General features: G+C 50.6%; 1 protein-coding gene across 7 annotated transcripts in view; it reads right to left on the bottom strand.

Moving 5' to 3' along the window:
• Positions 1 to 27,340, bottom strand: part of SYNJ2 (synaptojanin 2) — a 95,753-nt gene that overhangs the window by 27,324 nt on the left and 41,089 nt on the right. For 3 of the 7 annotated variants that reach the window (XM_033100839.1, XM_033100822.1, XM_033100832.1), the window contains exons 5-12: positions 21,563 to 21,646; positions 12,351 to 12,412; positions 8,339 to 8,435; positions 5,748 to 5,920; positions 4,381 to 4,462; positions 3,580 to 3,729; positions 3,339 to 3,504; positions 383 to 574 (exon numbers count right to left, since the gene is read on the bottom strand). In XM_033100839.1, coding sequence (XP_032956730.1) covers positions 383 to 574; positions 3,339 to 3,504; positions 3,580 to 3,729; positions 4,381 to 4,462; positions 5,748 to 5,920; positions 8,339 to 8,435; positions 12,351 to 12,412; positions 21,563 to 21,646 — 1,006 coding nt within the window. Of the gene's footprint in view, positions 1 to 382; positions 575 to 3,338; positions 3,505 to 3,579; positions 3,730 to 4,380; positions 4,463 to 5,747; positions 5,921 to 8,338; positions 8,436 to 12,350; positions 12,413 to 19,736; positions 19,858 to 20,589; positions 20,841 to 21,562; positions 21,647 to 27,340 lie in introns of those variants that run through there. The other 4 variants (XM_033100827.1, XM_033100857.1, XM_033100850.1 and 1 more) reach the window with 4 other exon arrangements.

Raw genomic sequence — 27,340 nt, 5'->3', positions numbered from 1 at the left:
CATGATCTAAGGCAGAAGGTGAGCTATTGAATTTGGAGTTACTTCATTCTTAAGAGGTACACAAATTCTTTCGTGACTACTTAAAACGAATGTGTATCGTTAGATGGTTGGTTTGGGAAAAGGCAGGTCAGTGGCACTGAAAAACGTGTGCCTGGCTCCTCTCAGTACTGGCTCTAGACGCCGCCTCTCCCTCCTCATGACAAAAAGGTTCTTGTGAGCAAGCCTAATACTGCAAACCTGTAAATGTGAAGAGGAAAGAGCGATCCACCACTGTGATCACCCTTCCAAGCATTTGGAAAAGAGAAGGCATCAAAGAGCTCATTTGCTGTCGAGAAGGCCGATGGCACTGGTAGTTTGTGTTTGCCAAAGGGACTGCTCTCACCCTGGGGTTCGGCAACTCCGGAAAGCCGGGGCGAGTCCAGCAGCCAGTCAGCCAGCTCGGCCGTCCCCAGGAGGTTGCTTCTGAACTGCTTCCCTCCATTCACGTTCCATGTCCCCATGGCAATATGGATCCGCTTGAAACTTGTGAATTCCGCCTGGCGCTCCGACATAGCTTTCAGGATCCTAGGCGTTACTGTGAGGAGGGACAAGAAGGGCACGTTGTCTGCATCCGAAACCCCTCACCTCCTCCAGAAACACGGACGGACGGGGTCTCTCAGCAATAGATACAGGCCAATGGTACAAAGACAGAGGCTAAAAATCACCACAACCAGGACACTCCCTTATGGCACTTTCATCATAGGGTCCTAAAGCCACAGAACCAGGTAGTCCGCTCCCACCTTCCCCCAAACCAGAGCCACAGAAGCTGCACATCAGGACCCTGAAACCTCATCCTCAGCATTCACTCCGTGAATCAGGGGGGATGTAAGCAAGGGGACCCTGCAGCTTACCGTGTTTTAAATATGTTTATGACACTTTGAACATGTTATGCCCATCTGTGCACTTTCCCCCTTCCATCCCACATGCCTGAAATGTTTCATTTTACCTCAGACTCAAGCCTTTAAAAAATCATTACTCTGAACCATGTCCACCCATCCTCTACATATCCAAAATATATTCCATTTTTTAAGCTAGTGACTTAACTCAAATGTAAGTCATATCTTCCTTGCTACCAAATGAGACTCACTATACTACGCGGAGCTCCTTCAGCTTTTCCTGGACCGCCCTCATGTCCAGGTAGCCACACATATCACCTTGGCTATTAGGGGCCAAGTAAGAGCCCACCCCCACCCCAGCCCCCAGAAGAATGGAAGTAGGAAAAGCGCTGTGAAACCATTTTAAACATGGGCAAATTAAGTTTTTGAAAGCCACAAAAACTTCTAAAACAAAACTTACATTCTTGTCAGGGAAAATACTGGGGCTCCCTTACTTTTCTATGAGCCCCGTAATTTGTACAGGCTCTAGGAGACGAGATGCCATTACAAATTTCCCAAAGAAACCCTAGCTCACTTATGTAGGGAATCCAAACCAAACAAAACACCCCCGAGAAACTCACAGGTACAGAGAACAGATTGGTGGCTGCCAGAGGTGGGGGCTGGGGGTGGGGCAGATGGGTGAAGGGGAGTCAAAGGTACAAAGATCCAGTTATAAAATAACTAAGTCCTGGGGATGTAATGTACAGCATGGTGGCTACAATTAACAATACTAGATTGTATATGTGAAAGTTGCTAAGGGAGCAAGTCTTAAAAGTTCTCATAAGAACATTTTTTCGTACGGTGGTGGATGTTACTATGGATGTCACTATGGTGATCTTTCCCCAATGTATGTATACAAACATCTAATCATTATGCTGCACACCTGAAACTAATAGGTCAATTGTACCTCAATTAAAAAAGAAACTTCTAACTATTGACAGAATCATGACAGTCTTGCCCCCAAGAGAAGATGTCCTCCTTCCCCCTCTACTTCTACAGGGTTCTAGGGCCAAAACAGAAACAGGACATCATCCTCATGGGACACTTACTGGAACTAAAGACACCTGGTACTGGGACCAAGAACCCATTCGGGGTGAGAACAAGTGTCGGCATTCAAAGAAACCAACACTTTTAGAGTCGTGCACAGATTCCACTTCTCCTCTCCTCTCGGCTTGGAGAACAGTCCAAACTAAGAAAGTACAAGAATGGGCTCCCACCCGAGGCCAGAAAGCACAGACTCCTAGGAAATACAGTGACAGCTGGCTCTGTATATATATTTTTCTTTTCTATACATTAGGACGTTTGACATCTTAAAGAACTTTCTGGCTGGGGAGATGCTGGCCCTCCTGGGCAGCAATTCTTTTTACTTTTCTAAATTATTTTTTTATTAAGGTAACACTGGCTAATAACATAGAAGTTTCCAGTATACAATACTATAATTCAGTATCAGTATGTATTACTGTATGCTCAACACCGAATTCTAGTTTCCATCCATCGCCATACAATTGACTCCCTTTACCAATTTTTCCCTTCTCCTGCACCTTCCCCTCTGGTAACTACCACTCTGTTGCCGGTGTCTCTGAGTTTCTTTTGGTTTTGGTTTTGTTCATTCGTTTGTTTGTTATTTTTTATGCCATACGAGTGACATCATATGGTTTTGGTCCTTTTCCATCTGACTTATTTCACTTAGCATAATAGCCTCAAGAGCCATCCAGTTGTTGCAAATGGCAATATTTCATCTTTTTAATGGCTGAGTAGTATTCCATTGTATATAGATCACAGACACTTAGGTTGTTTCCATATATTGTAAAGAAGCCAAGAGGAGGCGTAGGACATGAAAACTAAACAATCCAGGCTCATGTCTCTGTCTGGCCCACATACCCTGGAGGCAACATTCCTCTGCCTCTATCACCCCAGTACCAGGTACCAGTCGGTCAGCTAGAGCCCGCCCCGTAGCCCAAAGCCCATCGAACTATTCAAACTGAGCAACGCTAAACTGTTCACACTACCCGTCCTTTCCCACAGAAACCCCGACAGAGGCCCTGGCCTAAGTGGTCCCCTGGCTCCTGCCTTCTGCCTCCTGACCACCCTGGGCTTTTTGCATGTGGTCCTGCACGCCCCCCCTGCACCCCCTACCCACCACCTCTAGGACCTGTGAGTATAAAAATCTTTGGTTTTTCCCTGAACCTCTTTTCTGCTTCCTCTTGTGGCCCCATGTGACTGACCATCTCATAAAAGAATACGAAACACAGCTACAAGCTGCTTATGTCAACTGGTCAAGCTGAAGCCACAGCCAGCGTGCAGAGCACAGAAGCTGCCCCCTCTGCCCTACACCCCACACCATCTGCGATTACACGAGGCGGGTGGGAAGAGCTGGCTAGCACCACCCTCCACGCCCTCCACGTGGAGCAGGAGCCCCCATACCCAGCAGCGCCGTGTTGTCCAGAAGCATCCTTCCTTTGTCTGCAGACTCCTCGGTGTAGACGTCCCCAACCAGCAGCAGTTTGATGGCCTCCTGCTTCACCCCATCAAAGAAGTTGGACTGAATGGTGCGAGACACGGACCGGGCCCCATCCTTCAGCTTCCCCACCTGCCGAGGGCCGGACCACGGGCCGTGAGAGGGATCCGGGCAGGCCCCCACCCTCCCCCCGAGGCCTGCCCCCACCTTGGCCTTCCCCTCCAGGGCTCGGCTGCCCGTGAACATCTTGCTGAGGCTGTGTCCATTCAGAGACCACATGGCTTTGAAGGACTCCACGAAACGGTCAGGGATGGGCTTTGAATTCAGGCCCAGACTCTCGAGCTGCAGGTGAAGGACCTAGGTGAGAGTAAGGGCCAGTTGTCACTGACTTCTCACACGGAAGCTCCCCCACAGCAGCCTAGGGAAACATCACCAGGTGCCATCCCCATGAGTTCCTTCTTTGGCAGATCATGGACCATTTCAGAGGACGAGGAACTCTTGCAGCAGAGAATGGGGGCTTCCACTACAACTCCCCCTAATTTTATCTAAGTGGATCATTCCACCCAGCCCTCTTCTGACCCCCTTACTCCTGACCTCCCTGTACCCACCCACCACAAGAGGGCTGGATAGCAGGCAGGGGGAGAGGGCAACGGGTGTGAACCCTGCCCCTTCCCCCAGCAGGGAGCCCGGCGCGGTCTCCCTCCCAGGCCTCGAAGCCAGCCTCATCTCACCAGCCCCACACTACGCCCAACACTGTGCTCACAGTAGCCCTTACACGGAACCTGTGCCTCAAGGTGTACTTGGCACCTGGAGCCACCACGTCTGAGATGCACTCCAAACCGTGTGAAGAGTGTGATGGGTCAAAGGCAAACCAGCCACCCACGAAAACCTCTCCCCAGATGCCTGCACATCCCGTGCCACCTCCCACAGCTGGGAAGTCAGCCCAGCCTGCCCCACGGAAGGCCTCGGATGTGACACAGGTGGCCCCAGGGCTGCGGCGGGACAGACCTCGAGCGCAATGAAGCTCTGCACCGCGTTGGTTCGGTCCAGGCAGTCGAGACAGTTCATCCGCAGCGTGCCTTTCTGAAAACTTTGGAAAACCACCAGAAATGCAAATGGTTACGTTATGTTCAAAGGGGCAATGGCTGTAGCATGGTGGCCTATGGTTGACTGTAGACCCCCAAACAAACTCATACCCCTCACGTCCTCCCTACTAGCTCACCAGGACCCCGGTTTACATCCTGATGAACCCCAGCACTGCTGGGGTGGCAGGCAGACCCCACAGCACATTCTCAGTAGCCTCCACACATGGGCCATTATAAATACAGTCAATTCTCGTGATTCACAGTAGTCATGTTCTAGAAAGTTGCTGTGAACAACTGGTGAACTGAACCATTAGCAAATGAGCAAAGACTGAACTCCTGCTGGTAGAGAAATGCTGGGTTAGGTTCATGTGAGCTTCTGGTCACACATTTTCATCAACTAATCAACATATAACCTTGTTTTATGTGTGTTTCTGTTTAAAGACACCTTATTTAATACACACTGTTCATTTGTTAACATTGAACTCTTGGCCAACAGCACTCTTATACCTGATCGAAGGTACTTAACACACACACATTTTCTCTGTCAGGCATGTCACATCCTTCTTGTAAGGGCTGACAGTACTTACCACTTGGAGGCCATTTTAAACAGTGAAATCACCAACAAAATGCACAAAAATGTGAAAATGTGGCACTAACAACATGGCAAAAAGGACACTTGTTTACAGCATGACACCTGAAACCAGAAGGCAGAGCCTCGCCGTGTTCTGCTCGGCGGGAAGCACCCAGATTGGGCGACTCAAACTTTTCACTGTTCTGAGCCCGTCTGTGAATATGCCATGAGTATGGATTCGGGGGTTACAAATAAATTTTAGCGAGTGGGCAAATTGGCAAATACAGAATCTGTGAACCATGAGGATCGACTGTATTGTGACTTGAGAAACTGAACTTCCTTTTTCTCCTCTCTGAGCACGGAAATCCAGATCCCCGTTTTCTTGGGCAACTGGGATTATGCTAGGTGTCCCCCTTCTCCCTCGTGGCTTTTCATTAGTTTGGACAAGTTATAAGATTACCAGGGCTCCACATTTTAACGGAGTCCCCTTTATTAGTAAATTCATTATGCTTTACTATCTACTCACAAAACTGAAAAGCACGTTCTGGTTGCAGGAAGGGAAAGGAGAGGTTGGGATCCCAGGCCCCCAACATTGCTGAGCCTGTGGCCCAGGAAACTGCAAGCATAGCTCCTCGCAAGGGAAAGCACACATCTCAAGGGAGCCCCCGCCTCTCCATGAGCTCGCGGGGCACGAAGACGCAGACGCAGAGGAGACTCACCGTGGACTTACATTCTCGCCCTTGGTGAACACGTCAAACTCATCCCAGTGAAGCTTTAACTGGGGCCTCAACAGGTTCTCCAATTTCTCTAGCTTCCCACCTTTGGCAAACTGATGGAAGTCAAAGTTTATCATAGGCGTGTCACCGGCGTGGCAAGAAGCCCAGAGCAACTTCTGAAAGGGGAAAGGGAGAGGGTGGCAGGGACCGAGGGAAGGACGATGACTGCAGATCTCCTATCACGGCTGGAATGTGCGTGGCTAAACCCATCCATCACTCACTAGAGCACGCGGGTTAGTTTCACGGCTTAGCTTTATGGCTTGTGGTGGCCAAGCAGTGTATCAGTCCTGACCCAGAAAGGGAAGCACAGAGCCAAGACCCGGGGACAAACCCACAAACAGCATCTTGCCTACGGAAGGGCAGAAGCTCCCCCACGGCGGGCGAGGCTCCGGGGGCAGCCCACAGCCCTGCCCCGACATCACACTCTGCAGGGCTCCCCGAGGGCACCGGTGAGGGAAGGACCTCTGTTCTTCAGGCACCCGCGTGCCACAGGCCCTCAGGCCCAGGACAGCGCAGCAGGCTAGGAGCTCATAATCCAGCTCACTGTTGTCCTGGTAACCAGCCCCACCCAGACAAGCACAAGCCTTCAGGTGGGCATGCTCTCAAGGGGCTGGGTCTCCCACAAGTCCTCTGGGTGCTCCTGGCAGGGGCCTCCCTTCCACACCAGGCCCCTCACCAGCTACTCCTCAGCGATCGCACCAGACAGCTCCCTGCTGAAGGATGAACTGGCTGCCTTCCTAGGGGACCCGGCCTCAGGCCTCCCCCACGCCACCCCCAACCACAGGGCTTCCAGTCAGACTTGTCCAGAGAGTCTAAGGACTTTAAAGGACTAGAAGGACTTCAGGCCATCTGGTCCCTATGACTCTAAGTGCCCGTCCACCATGGGCCAGAATGCAAATCAACACACAGCTGCCATCATGAAGAAAGTCTTGCTATGAAAAAAGCCAGCTGAACTGAACAGTGTGTCATTTCATGGCTTTCTGTTCTGGAGCAAGCGCCCTGTCCCTTGTGGCCTGATACCTGCCAGGCGCAGGCCAGCTGCAGGTGCATGGACCACAGCATTGCAGAGCTGATGGACTGAGGAAGCTGGGGTTCCATGGACACCTCGGGGAGGTCTCCTGCAGGTGGGGTCAGCCTCTTACCTCCTACCTGCCCGGAAGCCTGCCCTCCTGACTTGGGCCACGGGACTGCTGCCATTTCTTGCCCCTCTTGTGACAAAAGAGCCTGTCAGCACAGGAAGTACTTCCACAGCTGACGGGCAGCTGAAGACATCCTTTCCCTATAACTCAAGGCATAAAAGGGAAAGAGATTCTTGGGTTCTTCTTCTTCCTTTTTTCCCTTCTTCTTCCTTAAAATAAGCTGCCAACGTTGCTGCCAAGATGGGTGGAGGAGAGATGCTTCTCAAATTTGTTGCTAGTAGCAACAAACCAAACAGGAAAGGCAGGTCTGGCCAAATGAAATTGGCAACCAGAATGTCTGCTCTAAGCCCATGGCTCGCCTAAACGAGTGAAATGAGCACCCAGCTGGATTCATCGGCCACCAGCCTGGGCTCAGGGGTCAAGAAGGCAGCAAATACCTTCCCACTGGTGACCTATTAATTCAAACTCTCTCCATCAGGGGCTTCCTCGACTGTGAACAACCAGAGGACTTTTCTCCATTAAGTGGGGACCATGGATGACAGGGAAAGGACTTGGAGGCGCCCACAGCCCAACCTGGAGCTTTTCACATAGTGGACTGAATACACACGGGAGCTCTGGGAACAGGGAGAGACGTGGGCAGGAGAGGGAGCGTCTTCTGCGCTGCTTCCTCCCCATCCCGGGTTTCTCCCTGCACCTTGCTGACCCTGTGAAGGGAAGCCACGGGCAGCCCATGGGCAGCCGGGCACAAGACGCGCTTTCAGGGGCAGCCCAAACAAGGCTGGAAGGTTTGAAGGCTCCAAGGTATCAGGGGGAGACCATGGAAGATTCCCTGCTTTAAGCCGAGAAGGGCCACTCCAGGCACACGTGCCCCGCGGGTGTTGGTAAGACCTAGCCAGGAGCTGTGGCCAGTAGCTGAGCCAAACCAAGGAAGGAAGGGGGAGCTCGGGTTCCCTGAGCAGGTCAGGGGTGTGTGGAGCAAAGCCCAAACATATGTGTGCGTGGGGTGAATGTGTGTGCATGCGTGTGTGTGTGTATGTGTGTGTGTGTGTGTGTGTGTCCATCCAAGAGAGCCAGGGACAGGCCCAGCAGCCGAGTCCCCAAGGCTCCAGTGGGGAGACCTGGAGGAAATGCAGCTGGAAGCAGGAGATGCTCTCTTTTGACTTTGAGCAAATTATCCCAGCCATCAGTTTATAAAAATTAAACGTCACCCATCAGGATCCCAAATCACCTAATGATGGAACTCTGGTGGGGAACAAACCTCCCAAACATGGTGAGAGCTGCGTTGTTGTTTCCAGTCCCCCACAGAAGCCTGCCTCTGGGCAGGGCCCCTAGCCTCCCCGTGCACCCACCCCCACTCCCATGTGGAGAAACCAGCAAGAGGCTGCAGTTACTTACCTTGAAGGCTCTGTTGAGCACCTCCTCTCCGCCTCTGCTCCCCAACAGGTTTACGACCACTTGCTTCCCATACTGCTCCTTCAGAAGCACCATATGCCTGCAACAGAGCAGGGCAGCACCGTGACCCCATGTTACCAGGACACAGACTGACGCCCCCCCCACTCAAGGAGAGCCGGTGTGGAAGGACCTGCTGGGCTCTAAGGTCCAGGATCAGCCGTTCTCCTGGAAGGCTCAGCCAAGAATAAACAGCACGTCCGACTTCTAACCAAGCGTGGGCCTGAAGGACATGCTGGACTTTCTATAAAGCACCCCGTTAAACCCAGAACAGCTAACTTGGCCTTTCATTAACAGAGCCATATACACGCAATGTGCATATCTCTGAAATGAATCTATTTCACTTGGTACCGTCTGTCCTTTTCCAAACTAGAGAAACTGGTAGGAGAGCTGTCCACCTCAGACTCCAGTTTTTATCTAAGCACCGCATTTCACGATGTTTAACCCAAATAAGAAGACACAACAAAAGTTCAGTCTTTAGGAGAATTATTTGTATATCAGTGACCATTTTTAAAATACATATGTTGAAATATTAGGGAGAGACTCTAATATTTATCTTTTGTCACCAGCTTTTGAAAAGTAACTTTACAATTTTAATAACGTTAGAAATGTTTAAATGTAGTGTTTAAAAAAAAAAAAACAACACAGAGAGACACAAAGTGTGAAAAGCAGATATAAAACTAATTTAATAGGGCACTTTCTATACCTTGTTAAAAGGCTTAAATGCCCTAGAAAAAAGTCTAGACAATAACAAGCCAAGATGTTAAAAGTGGTGGAATTTCATGTCATTTAAAATTCTTTTCTTCTTTAAACATTTTTATATTTTCCAAATTTCTATAATGACATGTTGCATTTACAAATGGATTTTTTTTTTAAAGTGAATTATCACAAAAGGACCATTCAAAGCCCAATAAGACAAAAAACACTCTCTTACTCAGTTGGAGGGGTTGCTTTGTGTAGAACAGGAATCGGAAGTGGGTAGTGTAGGGTCCTCTGCTGACGAGTTAAGGATGAGTCTGCCCCTCGGGCCCCTGTGTGCACAGACTGTCCCAGGTGGATGCTCCTGGCGCCCTGCCCTCATGCAGTCCCTCCTAGGGGGAGATGTGGGGCGTGACGACAGCAGTGAAGTCAGGCCCGCACAAGCCAGCAGGCTGTGCATTGCCCCGGGAGTGGTGCCACAGAAATGGATGAGGGAGCTGAGGGGGCCCCAAGAAATGGACCCTCTGTGGCCTGGCCCCCCTGGGCTCTTTTGGGTCTGCCTGCCCAGAGAAGGTGCGTCCTGGCCTGAGGTCTGACATGGGGCCCAAACCAGGCTCTGCTCTGGAGGGATGTCTGAGCTGCCAGCACTGAGTGAGCACCCTTGATGTGGGGGTGAAATTCGAGGAAGCCCATTGTGGCCACACATCCAAGCCACATGCAAGCCGTAATCAGAAATAAGGCTGATGTCTGATCTCCAAGTGACTGATGCCTGTGCCTACATCTCAACTGGTTCCCAATTCCAAGGTGAGGAGACAACCAATATTACTCATCATGCAAGTCCCAATCACCCTTGATCAAATCATTCACCCTCTGAGCTAGTCCCTTTGTCCGTACCATAAGGGTAATCCTCCTTCGGTAAAGAACTGAGGACGAAGAGGTAACAGTGGCAAGTAGTTGGCACATGGGAGTTGGTTTTCCTTTCCTTTCTTTCAATTTAAAAATAATATACTTGTTATTGATAAATGACAAGACTCGTTTCCCTGGCTCCACAGGAAAGAGCCTGGGATTCCACCCTGAGGATAGCACAGGTAAGACTGAACCTGGCCCTGTGCGTTTAGGGCTCTTTCCCGATCTTTCTGCCCATCTGTTACTGTTTTATGGAGCTCCTTGGAAAACTGGACTTTTTCAGGACACTGAGGAGTCAGATTTCCATTTGGCAGCTTCCTTCTCCTGTCCAGGGCATAACTAAGGGACCAACAGTTACACACCCCATGATGTCCACACGCAAGCAGCTCCACGCAGGGTGGGAGGTGGATGGAGCAGTCTCTGTCCCACAGAGGCGACAGCCAGGCACCGCCCCTGGGAGAGGCTAATACTTTCATCAAAACAACGACGCTGTGAGACGAGATCCCCCAAGCAGACACAGCCAAAGGCCTGCTCAAAACAGCCCCGTCCTCCAGACATGTGGCAGGCAGATACCAGGCCAGCAGTAAGTAACATAGATAACAGTACAGCACTGAGGACAACAAACAAGTATTCTGTGTGTATAAAACTAACTTATGTAAAGGGGTTCTGGCGTGGGGGATGGAGGAGGGATTTACTCTGGACCAAGCACATCAAAGAATGAGAAACTCTTAAGAACCCCGTCATGTCCCAGAGATCTGAGGGCATCCCTCCAGGGGGTGACACAGCCCTGCTCCTCAAGGGGCCCATGGAACCCCACCAAGGTCCATTAGAGAAACATGTGACCTCACTTCCAAACACTACTCTCAAATGCAAGTGACACAGCCAATAACGAGCATGAGAACAGGGGCCCCTCCCACGGGGAATGTGAGAAGGCACAGTTCCAGTCAGACTTCACGGTTAGAGAGTGTTAAACGAGAAACTGACTGTAAGCCCTGATTTTAAGCAGTTGCTGCCTGTAAAAGGACTTACGGTCTCAGAAAGGTGTTTGGTGATTCACAGAAGAGACTGAGTTTACCCTAGATTCAGGGAAGGGGTGTGTGGGAGAAAGGAGAGGACTTATTCTTCCAGGTATGTTACATACACACACAGACAGACACACACACACACACACACACACACCCTACACACTAACAGGATTTAAACAACTGTAAGTCTATGTACAAGTTCTTAAATTTTTTTTTAAAAAGCTCATAAACACATGAAGGTTGTTTTTTTTTGTTTGTTTTTTGTTTTGTTTTTTTTGACCACTAGGCTTGCACCCTCCGGCTGACTCCTCATGAAGGTTTCTGAAACAAGCCCAGCATGGCTTTCCCTTTGGCTTCTGGTCAGCACAGGGAGCATTTCATTTTCAGTTGTATGTTTACTATTTTCTAAGACATTTAATGTAGACCAATGTCAATGGAAAGGACTCCATGTGCACCATGCGTAGAATGTATCAATAGTGTTAAAAAAAAAAAAGGGCAAGAGCATTTTCACTAATAGGTCACAGCCTTTCCAGTGAAAGCCCACAGTTTGTACTGGGCTAATGTGGGGGTCACAGGGGGGCTGGCATTACCAGTCTGTGGTAAAGAAGAAGGAAGTGAACAAATTCAAAGTCCAAATGAAGCTTCAGGTAGAATGATTAAAAGTTAAAAAATGTCCTTTTGAATTTTTATTACATTCACTAAGATGATTTTAAAAGTTAGCATTTAGATGGAAAAAGCAAATATTTTAGGAAGCTATTACCTATTTCAAGTTCAAATTATTCATAGTTCTGGTTAGCAGTGACTTTTCTTAAGCAAGTTATACAACATTAAGTGTGTTATGATCCAATTTGTGTTTTAAAAAATGAACTATGTATATGCATTTTTTTTCTAGAATGATACATAAAAAACTAATAGTAAAATCTCTAGTAGTGGCAAATGGGAGTTAGAGGACTGTCACTCCTCACTTTTTTATCTTTATATGTGGTAACTTTTTAAAACCTGGGAAAATATTACTTTTAAAACAAATAGCTACAAATATCCTATAATTTAGATGGTCCCTTACTAGCTAGGACAAATGGATGAACCTTCATTGCAGAAGGAACTGAAAAGATAAAATAATTGCTGTGTTATCTGAGCATTTATTACTGAACATTCAGGGATACCCGAGAGCAGGTAAAAATCTCATTTTGGAAACCCCCTTCTTGCATAAAGGACCAAAGTAAAAGGCAGATTTAGATCCAGGGTTCGGGGTCCTCCCCCGTGGTGCTGTCTGATGGGAGAAAGACCCCTATGAACGAGAGGCTTAGGATGGTGTCAGAAGACCCTACCTGTCGAAAGCAGGGGCATTGGCTTCCAGGCCTCTGTTGAGTCTCAGATGATGGGAACCAACCTAAAGCAAAGAGAAATAACACCAGTGATTCCTCCCGCTCTGCGAACCCGGGCAGCGATATATTTTCCCACTCCGCCCTCATTGCCTGCCCGGCCCAGTGTGGCCCAGTCCCAGCCCCCTCCACGGCCCCCTCCGGGGTCCTCCTAGCTCACAAAGGCCAGGCCCTGAACTCAGGTCCGGAGTCTGAGTCTGGCTCTGCTGCAGCGCAGTCCTAACTGCAGCATGGACCACGCCACAGGAATTCTTCCACAGACAGGAGAGGAACTCCAGGTAAGACAAGTGGCCCCCATTAGACCTGCAAACCCTTCCGTGTTGAGAGGTGCAGCTAAGCCAATGGGAAAGAGACCATTTCCCAGCCTCCCCTGCAACCACGGGGCCTCCACGGCCCCTAAAACCTGAGCTAGAACTACCTGCAGACTAATTTGCCTTATTATTTAGAACTACCTGTTAAACACTGGGAGTTCACAAAACAAACTTAAAACTATGTATTGTTATTGGAGCCAGGTTGAAGGGGCTCTCTCTGGACAAATCTGGGACAATCTCAGCATTAAGCTACATAAGGACAGTAATGGACTGTAACCTGAAGAATAAAATGGGAATTCATGACTCTATACAGGTAAGAGCTGGCTGGGTGTGGTGGTGGGTGTGTGGATAGATGGATGAGCGGTCAGGTGGATAGGTGGGCAGATGGGTGGGCGGGCGGGCGGGCGGGTGGGCGGGTGGATGGGTGGGCAGGTGGATGGGTAGATGGCTGGGTGGGCAGGTGGGTGGGTGGGCAGGTGGGTGGGTGGGCAGGTGGGTGGGTGGGCAGGTGGATGGGTGGGCAGGTGGATGGGTGGGCAGGTGGATGGGTGGGCAGGTGGGTGGGTGGGCAGGTGGATGGGTGGGCAGGTGGATGGGTAGATGGCTGGGTGGGTGGGTGGGCAGGGGATGGGTGGGCAGGGGGGTGGGTGGGCAGGGGGATGGGTAGATGGCTGGGTGGGTGGGCAGGTGGATGGGTGGGCAGGTGGATGGGTAGATGGCTGGGTGGGTGGGCAGGTGGATGGGTGGGCAGGGGATGGGTAGATGGCTGGGTGGGTGGGCAGGTGGACCGAGTAGAAGGGAGGGCTCTTCCTCACAGCAGAACACCAACTGACAGATGTGGAAGGAGTGGTAGAAAATTACCATTTTACAACCATCATAGTAAAGAATTGTTCAGCAAAAATCATCTGTTGATGATAAATGTTAGGGGAGAGTTTGATGAGGAACAAGTCTCAAAGAGTCTCCCACAGATTGCTTATGAGTTGAAAAGGAAAACATATTAACTATACGTGAAGAAACATTAGCACTTGTCCAGGTGATGTAAACTAACATCACTAATGAGGGGCAGCGGGACATCGTGGCCTCCAGCTGGGACGTACTGTGAATGACATGGCATCAGGGATCCACACCCTGACTCCGACCGTAATGCAACACCAGGAAACAGCACGATGAGGCACATTCAATTTAAAGAAAAAAAAGGCCAGCATTCTCCAAAAATGTCAATGTCACAAGAGACAGCCAGGCAGAGGCACTGACTCAGATTAAAGGGGACTAGAGATATGACAGCTAAACATGGGACGTGATCCTGGCCCGGACCCTGGAGCCGGGGCAAAGTGCCACGATGGACATTACTGAGACAATGGATAAATCTAGAACACAGAGTGCAGATCAGATGAAGCTAATGTGTCCATGTCACAGTTCCTGAATGTGGACCTGTACTGTGGGGATGTAAGAGAAGGTATTTGCTCCTAGGAGAAACATTCTAACGTACTAAGAAGTAAAGAGACACAATGTATGTAACCTCCTTTCAAGTGGTCCAGAAAGTAAACAATAGCATGTGGGTGGGTGGCAAGATGGTGACATCTGGTGAATCTGCGTAAAGGACACGTGGCAGTTCTCTCCACTGCTCTTGCAACTTTGCTGTAGGTCCGAAATTATTTCAAGATTAAAAAGCTGCTTCAAGTGTACTGTTTAGGTTTGCTTGTTATTAAGCATTATAAAAGTGGTGCCCCTAGATTTGTCCATACAATCAGGCATTGCTATTATGACTACCTATCAAGTGTTATTTTATAGCTCTTCACACGGTAGGTAATGCATGTGTGTGACCCTCTTCATACACGAGGAAAATACCCATCCCGAAAACTGGTTTCTCAGCAACAGATTTAGAAACTACTGGAATTAGGTTTGTCTATCCAAGTGACTCTACACATAAAGTCCCCAAACCCCTTCGGTCTAAGATATTCTGGGAGTTTGGAAGACAGGCTCAAAAACGCCTTCATTTTCCTGGGGTGTTTATTCTGCTCTCCTTTTCCCCATGGCCGTCAACAGCTGGCTGAGGAAATGAGATGCTTAATTCCAAAAACATTCACAGCCCCGGAGTTCTGAGACGACTGCTCCGTCCTGCACTTTATCACAAGTCAGCTCCTGTCTTTTTTCTGAATTCACTAGGAAGGTGCCTGCAGAAATCAGGCCTCTGTTCCTCTCAGCCACCCTCCGAGAGATCCCTGAGGGCTGAAACCCAGGAGAGGGGGCTGCTCCTTCCTTATCAGTCCGTCAGGCATCACAAGAAATCTCCCCGGCTTCAGGAATAAGCTGCAGCTGTTTTTAGAATCGTTCCCATGGGAACACAGTAAGGGGAGACAAGAAAAACACGGGTGCAGGGCTCAGAGGCCTGGTTTTTTGTCGTGACAGTTGTTACTGGATGTGTCTGTCTTTCCCTGACTCACAGCCCAATCAACGTTTCTTCTAAACAGGCAGGAATTTCAGTGACGGCTGACTGGACTCCAGAGCGTCCCACCTGTGGGCTCTAAACTCCTCGCATTATAAAAATTACCTCAGTCCCATTACAAATCGCGTAAGCAGGCTAGGACTGAGTTGGGGAGCACACTCTGACACCCGCGCCAACACGGTGGAGAGACCAGAAGGAGATGGGAGCCCTGAATGCCCTGCCGGAGTGACTCCCGCCCAACTGGGAGCTCTGTGGCAAGACCTAGAAATGAACACACTTCCAGGTTTTTAACAAGTCTGCGTAACAGTTGCAAATTTATCTGATGGAAACTGTGCCCCTACATGCTGAAAGCAAGCAGTATAAGGGCAAGATGCCACAATAGAGGGACGCAGGGACGCGAGGTCCAGACGGGTATCTGCAGCCCACCTGGGCCAGAGCACATCCCTTCCGATGCCTCTGGCTTGTCTCTCTCACCCCAGTCTTGGAGACCCATCCGTGTGGGTGGGGCTAGGCAGGACCGACATAGGAATACCCTGTCCCTACAGCAGTTATCCAAGGTCACTGCTGACGACAAACCACCTGGGAACAGTAAGAAGTCAAGGGCACCACCCAGTGAATGACCAGGGCAGTAAAGATCCCTGACTAGTGGTTCTCAAAGTGTGGTCCCTGGACCAGCAGCATTAGCATTCCAGAAAAGCCTGTGAGAAATGCAAATTCTTGGGCCCCACCTCAGACCTCTAGGGGAGGGGCCAGAAATCTGTTTTAACAAGCCTTCCCCGTGATTCCTGCGTGTGCGTGCGTGCGTGCGTGTGTGCACACACAGCACTGAAGCGTTAAAGGACAAGAAGCGCTGGTTTCAACTTACTCACCTTCTCCCCCATCCCCTGCTGCTCAGGTTGCAAAGCCTGTGAGGGCCACGGCAGTAGGAAATGAGCAGCTGAGGGGTCGTGTCCACGCCTGCACAGCCACAGGGTCCTCTGTGACCAGGCTTAGCCCGCCCAGGGCTGCTTCCTCGGGCCACGGCCTCAGGCTGCATCCCTCCACCTCCTCTAGTGGACAGGACCCTGGGCAGACATTCTCTCGGGAGGGCACCCTTCCTCCCTCATCCCTTTAGTCTGGCTGCCTTAGGCCTCACGCCCTGCCTCCCCCCACCCTGGGCTCTGCCTCTTCCTCTGTCCCCCTGTAACCCTGACCTGCATCTGTTCTCTTGGCGGTCACCTAGTCCTGAAGCCACCATGTGTCTGAAGCCTCAAGAAGGCGCTTCAGTCAGGGGCTGGAATGAAGCCACTGTTGGCACCAGCACACTGGAACTGTGCACTGTCCCCTCCTCCGTCCCCCACACCCTCCCCCTGGCCAGGCGGACACCTGGACAATCACTCCCGTCTGGTCTCTGAAGTCACCAGTTCAATCCTATAAACCACAGACCTCGGGAGTTAGCTGGCCACGAGAATAACCAACGTCTCCAGAACGCCTGGCTGGGTTAGTCAGAGCAGAGTCTACACCAGCATTTGAGAGGGTCCCATAACCACATCACAAAGGGCGTCTGTGACTCTCCTGGCACCCAGTGCCCCTCCCATAGGGGCATCTCTCCCCTGGAAGCCGACACTGTCCCACGTGGTGTCTTTACCTTCAGTCTTCTCCCTGCAAACTGAAACCTATCACACTTGTGTGTAATCACGTCGCCCACCCCTGGAAAGCCCTCCGTGCTGTGGCCCCGTGGTAGCCAGCCCCTACCAGCTCACATGCCCGTTGCCTGGGCATCTCTTCCCAGCTCCAAGTTCAGGGACGTCAAGCTGGTAGCTGGAAATTGGCCGTGATGGGAGTCTTTATACCACAGCAACGCGCTAATGCTCCCAATCAGAACTTCTCCCTCCTGGCCTTCAGGAAACTGGTTTATCAGCATCCCCGAGTCTTTCTGAACATTGGGGTCAGTTAGGGGGTCTTCAGAAAGTACTGATGCCTGGCTCCCACCCCCAACATTGTGGTTTAATTGGGATGGCGTACCCGAGTATCAGAAGTTTGAAGCTGGCCTGGTGATTCTAATCTGGAGCCGAGTTTGGGTACCACTCCTTTAGCGGCTCCTGGGGGGGAATGTAACCTCCTTAGCAAAACATACAAGCTCTTGCCTGCCTCCCCAGGCTCACCTCCTGCCACGCCCCATGCCTGCCACTGCAGGCAGCCAGGCCAGCTCACTTCTCTGCCTGTGCCGGGACCTCTGCATCCTTGGTGCCTTCTGCAAGGCCTGCCCTCCTTGTCTGGGGATTCCAGCCTATCCCTCCCAAGTCAGCTCAGACCCCGCCCCTCAGCCTGGGCGAGCTGACCCTCCCCACAGCTGCCCTTCTCAGGGGCTCTAATCACACAAGGCCGTCATGTCCTGTCCCCTCCTCCCCAGAGGCTGTATCTGATGGCAGGGTCCATACGCATGTACCCACAGAAGAGCCTCTGTGGGACGGGGTATCTGTGAGGGCTGGGACAAGGGGCAGCCTAGGAGACTGGACCTTGGGCTGCAAGGACACGGTCACCGCACCTCACAGTGTCCTCTCAGAGGCTTAGGTGGAAACTCTTCTTCCACTTTCCAGATGCAAACAGTTGTTACCTTCTCCTAATGCCACTGTGCTTTTGTCTCCTAGATGTTATAATTTATGTAATTCATAATATTAATAGGTACCATTCTGAGTGCTTTCTATGTTCTAGATACTGTGCTAAATTCTAATCTACACTATACGTAATTCTTCTCTATACCCTTTTGAGGTTATCATTAACCCCACTTTACAGAAGAGTAAACTAAGGCTTAGCAAAGCTAACTTCTGGGTTTTTTTTGAGATAAGAACTTTTCAAAAGTATATGGTTCCTAAGTGGGAATCACACACTTGGATTGGAACCCAGGTCCACATAATTTCCAAGTTTAATCTCTGAATCAGGTGATAAGCCATCTTGTTTCTGTGGGGGTGGCTGTAAGCTCAGGAGCTTTGTGCAGGCAAGACCCACAGCCCGAAACGGGTGTGCAACTTTATCTTGGCTTCAGTTCATTTTCACTCCAAGGACTTTTTCCCCCTCACCCTGACCTCTTCCTTATTTTTGAAACTGTTGTTCTACAAGCCATCTCACATTTTGGAACAAAGAAAGGTAGCAACGCACACATGTGCAGAGACAGCAGCAGGCATCCAAGAGCTCGGCTAACAGTCTCTGACAGGGCGGATGCGAGAATGGACAAGGTGGGGCTGCGCAGGGACTCAGGGCTTCCCGTCCTCCTGCAGCCCATTCAGTCATATGAAGCTTCAAAACACAGGCCTGACTCAACTTTGCAAGACATGCGTCTAGATGTGCCTGTTACCAGGGAGGAAGACTCTCAAGGGACAAGAGGGGCAGACCTTCAGCAGACTAACAGTGTGTACAAAATACAGAGGGTGCCCAAAGAATGTGTACACATTTTAAGGAAGGAAAAAACTGGACTAAAATGACGCTGATGGTAACCACTTCGAACCCCTCTTGTCATTGCAGAAGTCAAACTTGAACTGTATTTGTCTTTGTTGTCGGTATATCTTGAGTATTACAATTTTAATAGTTTTTTTCCTTTCTTAAAGTGTATATACATTTTTGTGGCACCCTCTGTATACTCTATAACTAACTCTATCAGGACAGCAGTTAGCTTTAAGGGTAAAATTTCAATGTGGCTATTTATAAACGATACCACCTATTTACATGGTAAAGATGAAATTGTTAAAGGCACATTGTTGCTAGAAATGGCCTCGGGATCTAGGAGTTTCTAATAAAGGTACAATTCCTGTGAAAACTCGCAGACAAATCGTCAGCCCACAGTCCTCTCTGCCCATCCCCCACACCCCCCATCCCTGGCAGGGCCCATAGGTTCCCTGGGTCAGCCCCAAGAGGATGGAACACTGCAACTTAAAAATGCAAGCTATTCATCCAAAAACATTTGCCCTTAGAAAACCAAATCGAACCTAAGTGAAGAAGGAAGGGAAAGAGTTCAAAACTGAAAACCACCACCAGAATCAATCCTCAGGCTTGCTATTTATATAGTTCATGGGGAGAGACCATAGACCATCATTGAAAGCTGCTCTGCTGGTCCCCTATGAAGACGACCTAATCTTTCTTTGATGATGGACGGATGCAGGTGGAGGATACACGTGGGTATCAGACCCAAGGGTTAGCAAATCCTTCATAAGACTGATGAACACAAAGCCTTTTGAAACTTATTTTGAAGGAACCATGGAAGCTTTGGGGAAGCACAAGTGTTATGATCCAAAAGGTGTTACAGCTGCTGAAAAGCGAGCCACCAGGTCCCATGGATACTGCCCGTGTCAGACTGATGGACGGTTGTACCACGGCAGGTTAGACTGCGCAGAGGGAGGGTAACAATACAGACCAGAATTGAAGAGGGAACGACAAACGCGTTTCGCTTTGTTTTTAGAAGAGGGAGACCAGAACGTGGAGAGTCCTAGAAATATGACTGAGGACGACCAAAGTAAGCAGCTGCGAGGCCCTGGAGAAGACAAAATGGAGAAAGGAAGAACCACGAGACTCCTCCTTGAAGTTCTGAGGCATCACACGTACCCTGGGGCTGCACGACCGAGACGCAGAGTGCACAGTGAGGAGGAACTTGCTCTTCGCCACCGCCATCCCAAATCACGGCCCACGCCGTGGCTTGGAGCTCAGCGCCTGGAGCTCAGCCTCTCAGGGATCCCAGGAGAGGGGCCCTGAACTGAGTGAGGGGGCGAGATGGATGAATTTCAGAGCATCCCTCCCAAGCTCTAAGAATCCATCATGAGTATCCCCCCCGTTTGTGGATTTCTTACAAGTTTTTACGTGAAACGTGACTTGGTCTCTTTTCCTTCCCTTTTTGTACTCCACTCATTTTCTCTTTGTCTTTCTTTTTTTTTTAAGACAGAGTTCCACAAGTTTCAGAAGGAAACTCTCCAAATCTAAAGAAAACCAAGTTTCAAAAACCCTTTTGGACTGTCCAGAATGGACCCGTCTCTAGAGACAAAAAGTAGATGAACAGTTCCTTAGGCCTCAGGGATAGTTGGGAGGAACGGGGGAGCGGCTGCTAACCGGGACAGGGTTTCTCAGCCGTGATGAAAGAGCTCTAAAATTAGATCATGGTGATGGTTACACAACTCTGTGAATGCACCAAAAACCACTGAACTGTACGCTTTACATGGGTGAAATTTATGGTATGTAAATTATGTCGCAACAAACACACACTCTTTGGGGAGACGCTTCGGAGGAATTTTCCACGTTATAATCTTCCTCGGGGGTGCTTCTGTCTGCTACCACATAATGCCACCAGCTGCCCTCATACCTCTTAATCATTCTTTTCTAATGGAAGGACTATTAATAAAGCTTCCAACCCCTCCCCCACCGCCACACACACACACAGAACTCGGAGCCCAAATGAGACACTCACCCATACATCTCACTCTGAGAGCTGACATGGTTCATTACCACTGCCGACGTGACGACAATCGTGAGGACAGAGCGTCTGCGGCGGACCCTGGCTCTCGGCAAAGGCCAGAAAGACCCCACATGTCACACGCCCCAAGAACCTGGCAGATGGTCCTGAGCCTCTTCAGTCACCGGCTGACAACCCAATGGCTGTCACATGGAGATCTGGGCAAGAAGAGCCGAAGTGACAGAGGCCCAGCAGACCCAGTGCATCAATGTCCCCGCAGGCCAGGGAGGATGATCGGGACTAGTGCCGGGCAAGCTGAAGTCACTCAGCCAGTGACCCTCCTGGGGAGGAAGTCACTGAACGAGGCAGCCAGTCCATTACTGACAAATGTGTTCTTGGAACACAGCACCACAACCTGAACTCTTCCCAGCAGACAGAACGCCAAGTGCCTCTGGCACCGGCCAGAGCCCTGTTTGGGACAGCAAGGTGTATTTTTAGAAATCATGGGAAAGCTCTGTGCAAGTCTCACGTGGCCCCAACAGGCACCTCCACACGCCAAACGTGCCACACGCATGGCCCTGCGGCCCTTTCAACGCCTCACAACAGCCACCACGCTCAGAACACATGTTTAGCCACCTTGTCAATGCAGTGACCGTGGGCTCTAACTTCAGGTAACTCTACTCAACTACACGACGCGGCTCACTGATCAGCACACACCTTCCCACGTCACTTGAGTCGACAGTGAACTCACGGTCAGAAAATTACACACAATTACGTTTCTGTACACAACAGCAGACACACGCACACGTGCGCACACACACGCCCGAGGGCACACTCGGACCGCTCAGCTCGATCCAAGCAGGTTAGGGGAAAGGCCAGAAACTGGGCCATGCTAGAAACATGGTGACAAGAAGCCACAGCTGTGCAGAAGAGAAGGCGGGGTGGACAATAACACACGAGCACGTGCTTTTTGTGTTTAATTACCCACCTGAAGCCCTGGCTGCTCCCAAAACAGCGGGACCGAACCTCTGATCTGGACAAAAGACGACACGCCGTCATCGATGTAAATCGTCTGTACCACAAGGAAACATAAAGGGAAAGTATTCTTCAGTGAAATCGAATGTCTTGGGCCGGTAACGGGATCCGGCCGCCTGAGACCTGACACCGGAACGAAGGGCAGACAGCGGACTTCAGGCCCTGGGCTCCTCTCCCACATGGGCGTGCCACTCTGTGACCCCTGGCCAGACCTGGCCCAGCCCAGGACGGCCCAGCCCAGTGCACTCGCGGGCATGCTGGCTGCAGACCAGCCTCCACAAAGGCTGCGGCAGCCGGAGGGAACCGAGCTCCCTGAAAAGCCCAGCAGTGCTCCCCACCCCATTTTAGGAATAGAAGCTAATGTGCTCTGGGATTTAAGGTAGACTTTCCTTAGAGCCGTCTGTTTTCACCTTGTCAACTAGCTGAGCAGCAGAGAGCAAGTGGAAAAGGAATGAATGAATGAAATGAACGAGCTACAGTCAAAAGGTGCAGCTGACAGCACCAGTCAGTCCTGTACTTGACAATACATGTCAAGAATCAACTTGAACTTGTAGTTGGTCCTGGCCCTCTGCCACTGTGTTCTTAAACATGCCACTAAGTCAACACATGAACACGACTTCCACAAACTTCCAGTGTGATAGCACCTGCACAGAAAGCAGATGATACTTACACATCAAAGACTCTTATTACCTTCTCCCCGGGCCCAGTTATTCCAGAGTCTACCAACTCCTCTTCTGCCTGCAGGTCCTCACTGACGTTGCCGTGCAACAGAGTTTTAAAAGGACAAAAAGTGCAGTCCTGAGCTTCACAAGGGGAGGCTGTGGCAGTTCTCAGATGCACTGCCCTTTATCTGCGTAACTCTACCCTGGCCTGGCAGGGCTGGCCCGGGCGATGCTGCTGGTCCTTTCCACTTCTTACCAGCCTGCTCCCTTACAGGGTAGCTTTCCATGAGGCTAGATCACGCTCAGATCGCACATGCATTAGTAATTCTGCAGTGGAGGACCTGAACATTAGACCCGCAGGCTCCCTGGACTGCAGGAATTACACGAGCCGTTTAGCTGTAGTGCTGAGCTGACATTCTATCCCTTCATCTCCAATGAGGAAAAAACACTGGGTTAAGAACTTGCTGTCTGTTTCTAGATATTGACGACCAGAAACTTGGCTACCCTCCGTTATTCTACTGACCAATATGCAAGAAAGTCGCAGGTTGTTTAAACGATTACCGGCATAGCTGGCTACAGTGAGGGTGAGAGCAAACCACTGAGCGGCACGTGTGAGTTGCACAGTCCGGACTGCTGAGAAAGAAACCAGCTCAGCCAGCATTTCTCTATGAAGGCAACGCTTAACAGTGCCCAGGGTCTGATTTAAGCTATGGAACTATTACCTTCACTTTAGTGACCACCAGCTAATAGCGCTACTTGCAGCATTAGTCGTTGGTCCTCTTGAACCAGCTTCAGGAAACACCGACAGCCACCCCAGCACTCCAGACCCCACCCCTGGGGCAAGAACAAAGATGCCTCCAAATTTCTCCATTCTTCCCTCCCACACAAAAATATTCTGGTTCTGTGACCCATCCTCTCATCAGGACCACCTTCTTTGTTTCCAAGGTGATAGGACAAAGCTGATCATCAAACACTAGTGATGGAATGACTGTGCTTTCCTTTCTGGGTAAAAGAACATGGGTTTCACACTATTGGGAGATTCGACGCCTCTCCTCACAGCTGTAATTTTAAAAGAGAGCATCTGGGGTCCTTGCGGGAGGAGACGCAGGATGGAGAGTGAAAGCACATCAGCACGTGGGCTCTGGGACAACACCAATCTGGAACGTTCCCTGTTTGCCCAACAATGACCCTGGGAACGTTCCTTAACTACTTTTGGCCTCAGTTTCTCTCTCTCAATGGATTTAATGATTTAATGTCACCTGGTCACACAGGGAGGAGTAAATGAGGGAAGCTCTTCAGGCCAGGAAAGCTTTGTCCCACGAGCTTAAAGGACGCCCCACAGAGGACAGAGAGAGGTTGGGCAGGGGTTACTGCCCGGGGCCAGGGTGTAGGCTGTGGAAAGACGGACAGACAGATAAGAGGATGGAGTGTGATGCAGAGCAGAGCGTCACTGTGTAGTGGCCAGGACACACCAGCCTCGGACCTCCTGGACTTGGCAACTCTGAGCAAGCCCTTTCACAGAGTGCTGGGAGCAGAAACCCCACAACCATAAGGAGAAAGGGACAAAGTAGGAAGACTCACGACTGAGTATATTCACTTTTATCTGAAAGGCTTTTTACTGAATTTCTAGTCCCAGATGAGGCGTTTACAAACCAGTTCTTTCCAGTCTGCATTCCTGGGAGGACATGCAGTCATACTAACCCCCTGGATTAATCAGCCTTATCTTCAGTAGCCAAATATTTACTTTTTATTTTCGTAGGTAGACTGAGGGGACTTTGTTGGTTTTGTTTTTCTGCATCATGAGTCACGGCCACAGAACAAGCCCACCAGATATGACTCAAGGCTTCCTCCCAGGAACACTGAGATGCCGTGTACACACACACACACACACACACACACACACACACAGAAATACAAATGCACATGCCACACACATACAAGTGCACACGCACACACATGCAGGCACATATCCCCACACACACCAACATGCACACACATACAGCCTGCTTTGGAGGGGAAAGACTAACCATCCCTCCCAGAGAAAATGTTCAAGCAAGGCGGAAGTGGACGGTGCCAAAAGCAGCTCCCTTTTCTGGCTCCCTGAGCACTGAATTCAGGAGAAGCACGGCTGCCTACTGACAGGCCCGCATCCGGGAACCAATCTGCTCTCTGTATAGCCCGGTCGTTTGTTTGAGAATGATGACGGTGCGGCAATTCCTCAGCCACCTTCCTGCATTTATTACAAGACTCCCACTCCCAAATGGCGAAGAGCGTGGGTCTGAAGAGTCTCATCTCCACAGCAGGGAGCCCAGGCCAGAGGTGACCTGCAGGCAGCCACCAAGAGGGCCGAGCTGCCCCTGCCAAGGCTCCTTCCCATTGTGGGCTCAGAGCCAGTTCCCTCAAAGATGCCGCCTGCTACCTTTGGGCAAGGAGACTGAATTTCAAAGGCTGCCACTTCTTCAAATATCAGGTCACGAAGCAGACAACACCGCGCTACCTGAAGGACTCAACCCCGCCCTGCCCACTGAATCGCCTTGATCTGAAGGTCTCAGGATGTAATCAAAGCACAATCTGCTTTTTCATCATAAGCAAGGCACACTGCCCTGTGACACCACCCCAACCCGGGGGCTCACAGCCACGGCTCCACAAACTCAAGGGAGCAGGACACGTGGGGTTCCTGTGATCCCATCGTGGGGTTCCTGTGATCCCATCAGATCCCCGCAGCCTGAACGGGCAGGTTTCCCTCACGCTTCCTGTGCGTCCACACTTACTGGAGCTCAGCAAACGCCTGCAGGCTGAGAATCCGCCCTGGGCTCCAATCCTGGATTATCCTATGATCTCATTTATATGTGGCATCTAATGTAGTAAACAAAACAGAAACAGACTCATAGATACAGAGAACTGATGGTTGTCAAGCGGGAGGGGGGCTGGGGGATGGGTGAAAAAGGGGAAGAGATTAAGAAATACAAATTGGTAGTTACAAAATAGTCACAGGGATATAAAGTACAGCACAGAGAATATAGTCAATACTATGCTAATAACTACGTATGGTGCCAGGTGGGTACTAGATTTACTGGGGGGGTCACTTTGTAAGTTACATAAATGTCTAACCACTACGCTGCACACCTGAAACTAATATTGAATGTCAACTGTAATTGAAACAAAACAAAACAAAACGAAGTACCTTTGCTGGCAGGTGGCCAGGAGGGGAAGGCATAGCTGCCAACAGCTTACGAATGGCAGAAACATTGGTATGTATTCCACTTACAGAACATATTTGTGTTTAAAAAAATAAAACAACTTAGATCAACCTAAGCACCTCTATGGCTACAACGTGCATAACAAAACCATCCCATGATTCCACAGAGCAAGTGGCCCCCAGAGAGCAAGTGGGAGCGACACAGGTTCTTCTTCCTCTGGGAGCATTTGCGCCCCTTCAGCCATCTCTGCTCATCCTGCCTCTGTAAATATTTTAGACAAGGAGGCCTGCGCCTGCGGTGGACACTGCTGGAGTGGGGCTGGTCCCGTCTGGCGCGCTGGGTCCCACCTGTACCCCTGGGCGTCCGTCCCGCTGAGGGACGATTTCCAAAGGAAGCGCTGCCTTCAGGCTCTCCTCCATTCTAGCTGTGGCGCCCTCTCCCTCTACGCTTCCCCGCTTGGCGTGGGCCTCCTGTAGCACAGATCCCCTCCCCCACTCTCGTGCTCCGCTCTTTTCTGTCTCTCCAGGCAGCTGTCTGGCAGCTGAGCACTGACTGTGGGAGGCACGCCCAGGGGGCACGCTCCCTGCCTGCCAGGCCAGCTGTCTGTATCGTTCCTGCTGCGTCCCGATGGGCAGCTCACAGTCCAGCTCGGCTTAGGGACCCAGGGTTTGCTCCTGTGTTGCCAATAAGGACACCCCTGGAATCGGCTCTGGGAACTGACTCCTGCCCTCCCCGAGGAGCCGCCTTCTCTCCCACACCCCCTGGCGGTCACACTGTTGGGGGCTCTCTGATGGTGTGACTCACCCGAGTCGCCTACTTGCCACAGTGCATCGCATGTGGTCCAGCAGCAGTGGCCCGAAATGTACGTGCCCCACAAAGAACTGCTTTGGGTGCAAGGCCACGGCCCTCCTGCCTGGCCATGTGTCTGGTGAAAAGGAAATCACCACAGGGTTAAGTTGCCATCTCTTGGTCCCAGGTGGGGGCCATTTTCCCAGCTGGTTGCATCTCTGGGTGGACAACCCATGGGGGTAGGGGTCCGGCCGCCTGTCAGCTCGTCTGCTGCTCCTGGGAGCAAGGTCGGGGTGAGGGTACAAAGAGAGAGACGCCCCATCTGATCCAGAACCCAGAGGAGGAAAAGAGAGGGAAAACACAAAGTAGGAAGGCCACAAAGGCTGCAGGAGCCAAGAAGTCCTTCCACGACCCCAAGAAGGGAGGCATGTGGAGGTCACGTAAGCAGCCAGACGGCCAGGCCATCTGTATTTCTCAGGCCTTGCTGAGCTGTCTACAAGGTGCAAGAGGGGACAAGGACCCTGCCTCTGGGCACACTGGAGAGCAACGCAAGTCAGCAGGCACATGGAGATGAAATAACCAGAGCAAAGGCCTCAACCCTCATCTGTAGGAAAAGGAGGAAAGCCAAGACAATAGAGACTTTTCACCAAGCTACACTTGCTGCATTGAAAGCGGAGCCCTTTCACCTCGGAACAGTCCCCTGTTGTGCGTTGAATTGTGTCCTCCAAAAAGATATGTTGAAGTCCTAATCCGCAGCACCTCGGAACATGACCTTATTTGGAAATAGTCACTGCAGATGTCATTAGTTAAGATGGGGTCAGAGTGGAGTAGGGAGGGCCCTGATCCAACATCACTGGTGTCCTTCTAAGAAAGGGAGAGAACACAGGGAGAAGGAGGCAGAGTGATGCGATGCTGCCACAGCGGGGCCACCCGGAGCTGGAAGAGGTCCTCCCTCAGTGCCTTCAGAGAGAGCCTGGCTGGGCGACACCTAGATTTTGAACTTCCGGGGTCCAGAACTGTGAGAGCATAAATTTCAGTTGCGTAAGTTGCCCGTTTGTTACAGCTGCCTAAGGAAACTAT

Source organism: Rhinolophus ferrumequinum, chromosome 3 (assembly GCF_004115265.2).
Source record: "Rhinolophus ferrumequinum isolate MPI-CBG mRhiFer1 chromosome 3, mRhiFer1_v1.p, whole genome shotgun sequence".
Taxonomy (NCBI): Eukaryota; Metazoa; Chordata; class Mammalia; order Chiroptera; family Rhinolophidae; genus Rhinolophus; species Rhinolophus ferrumequinum.
Note: the sequence above shows the minus strand (reverse complement) of the source record. Positions and strands in the feature narration are given on the sequence as shown.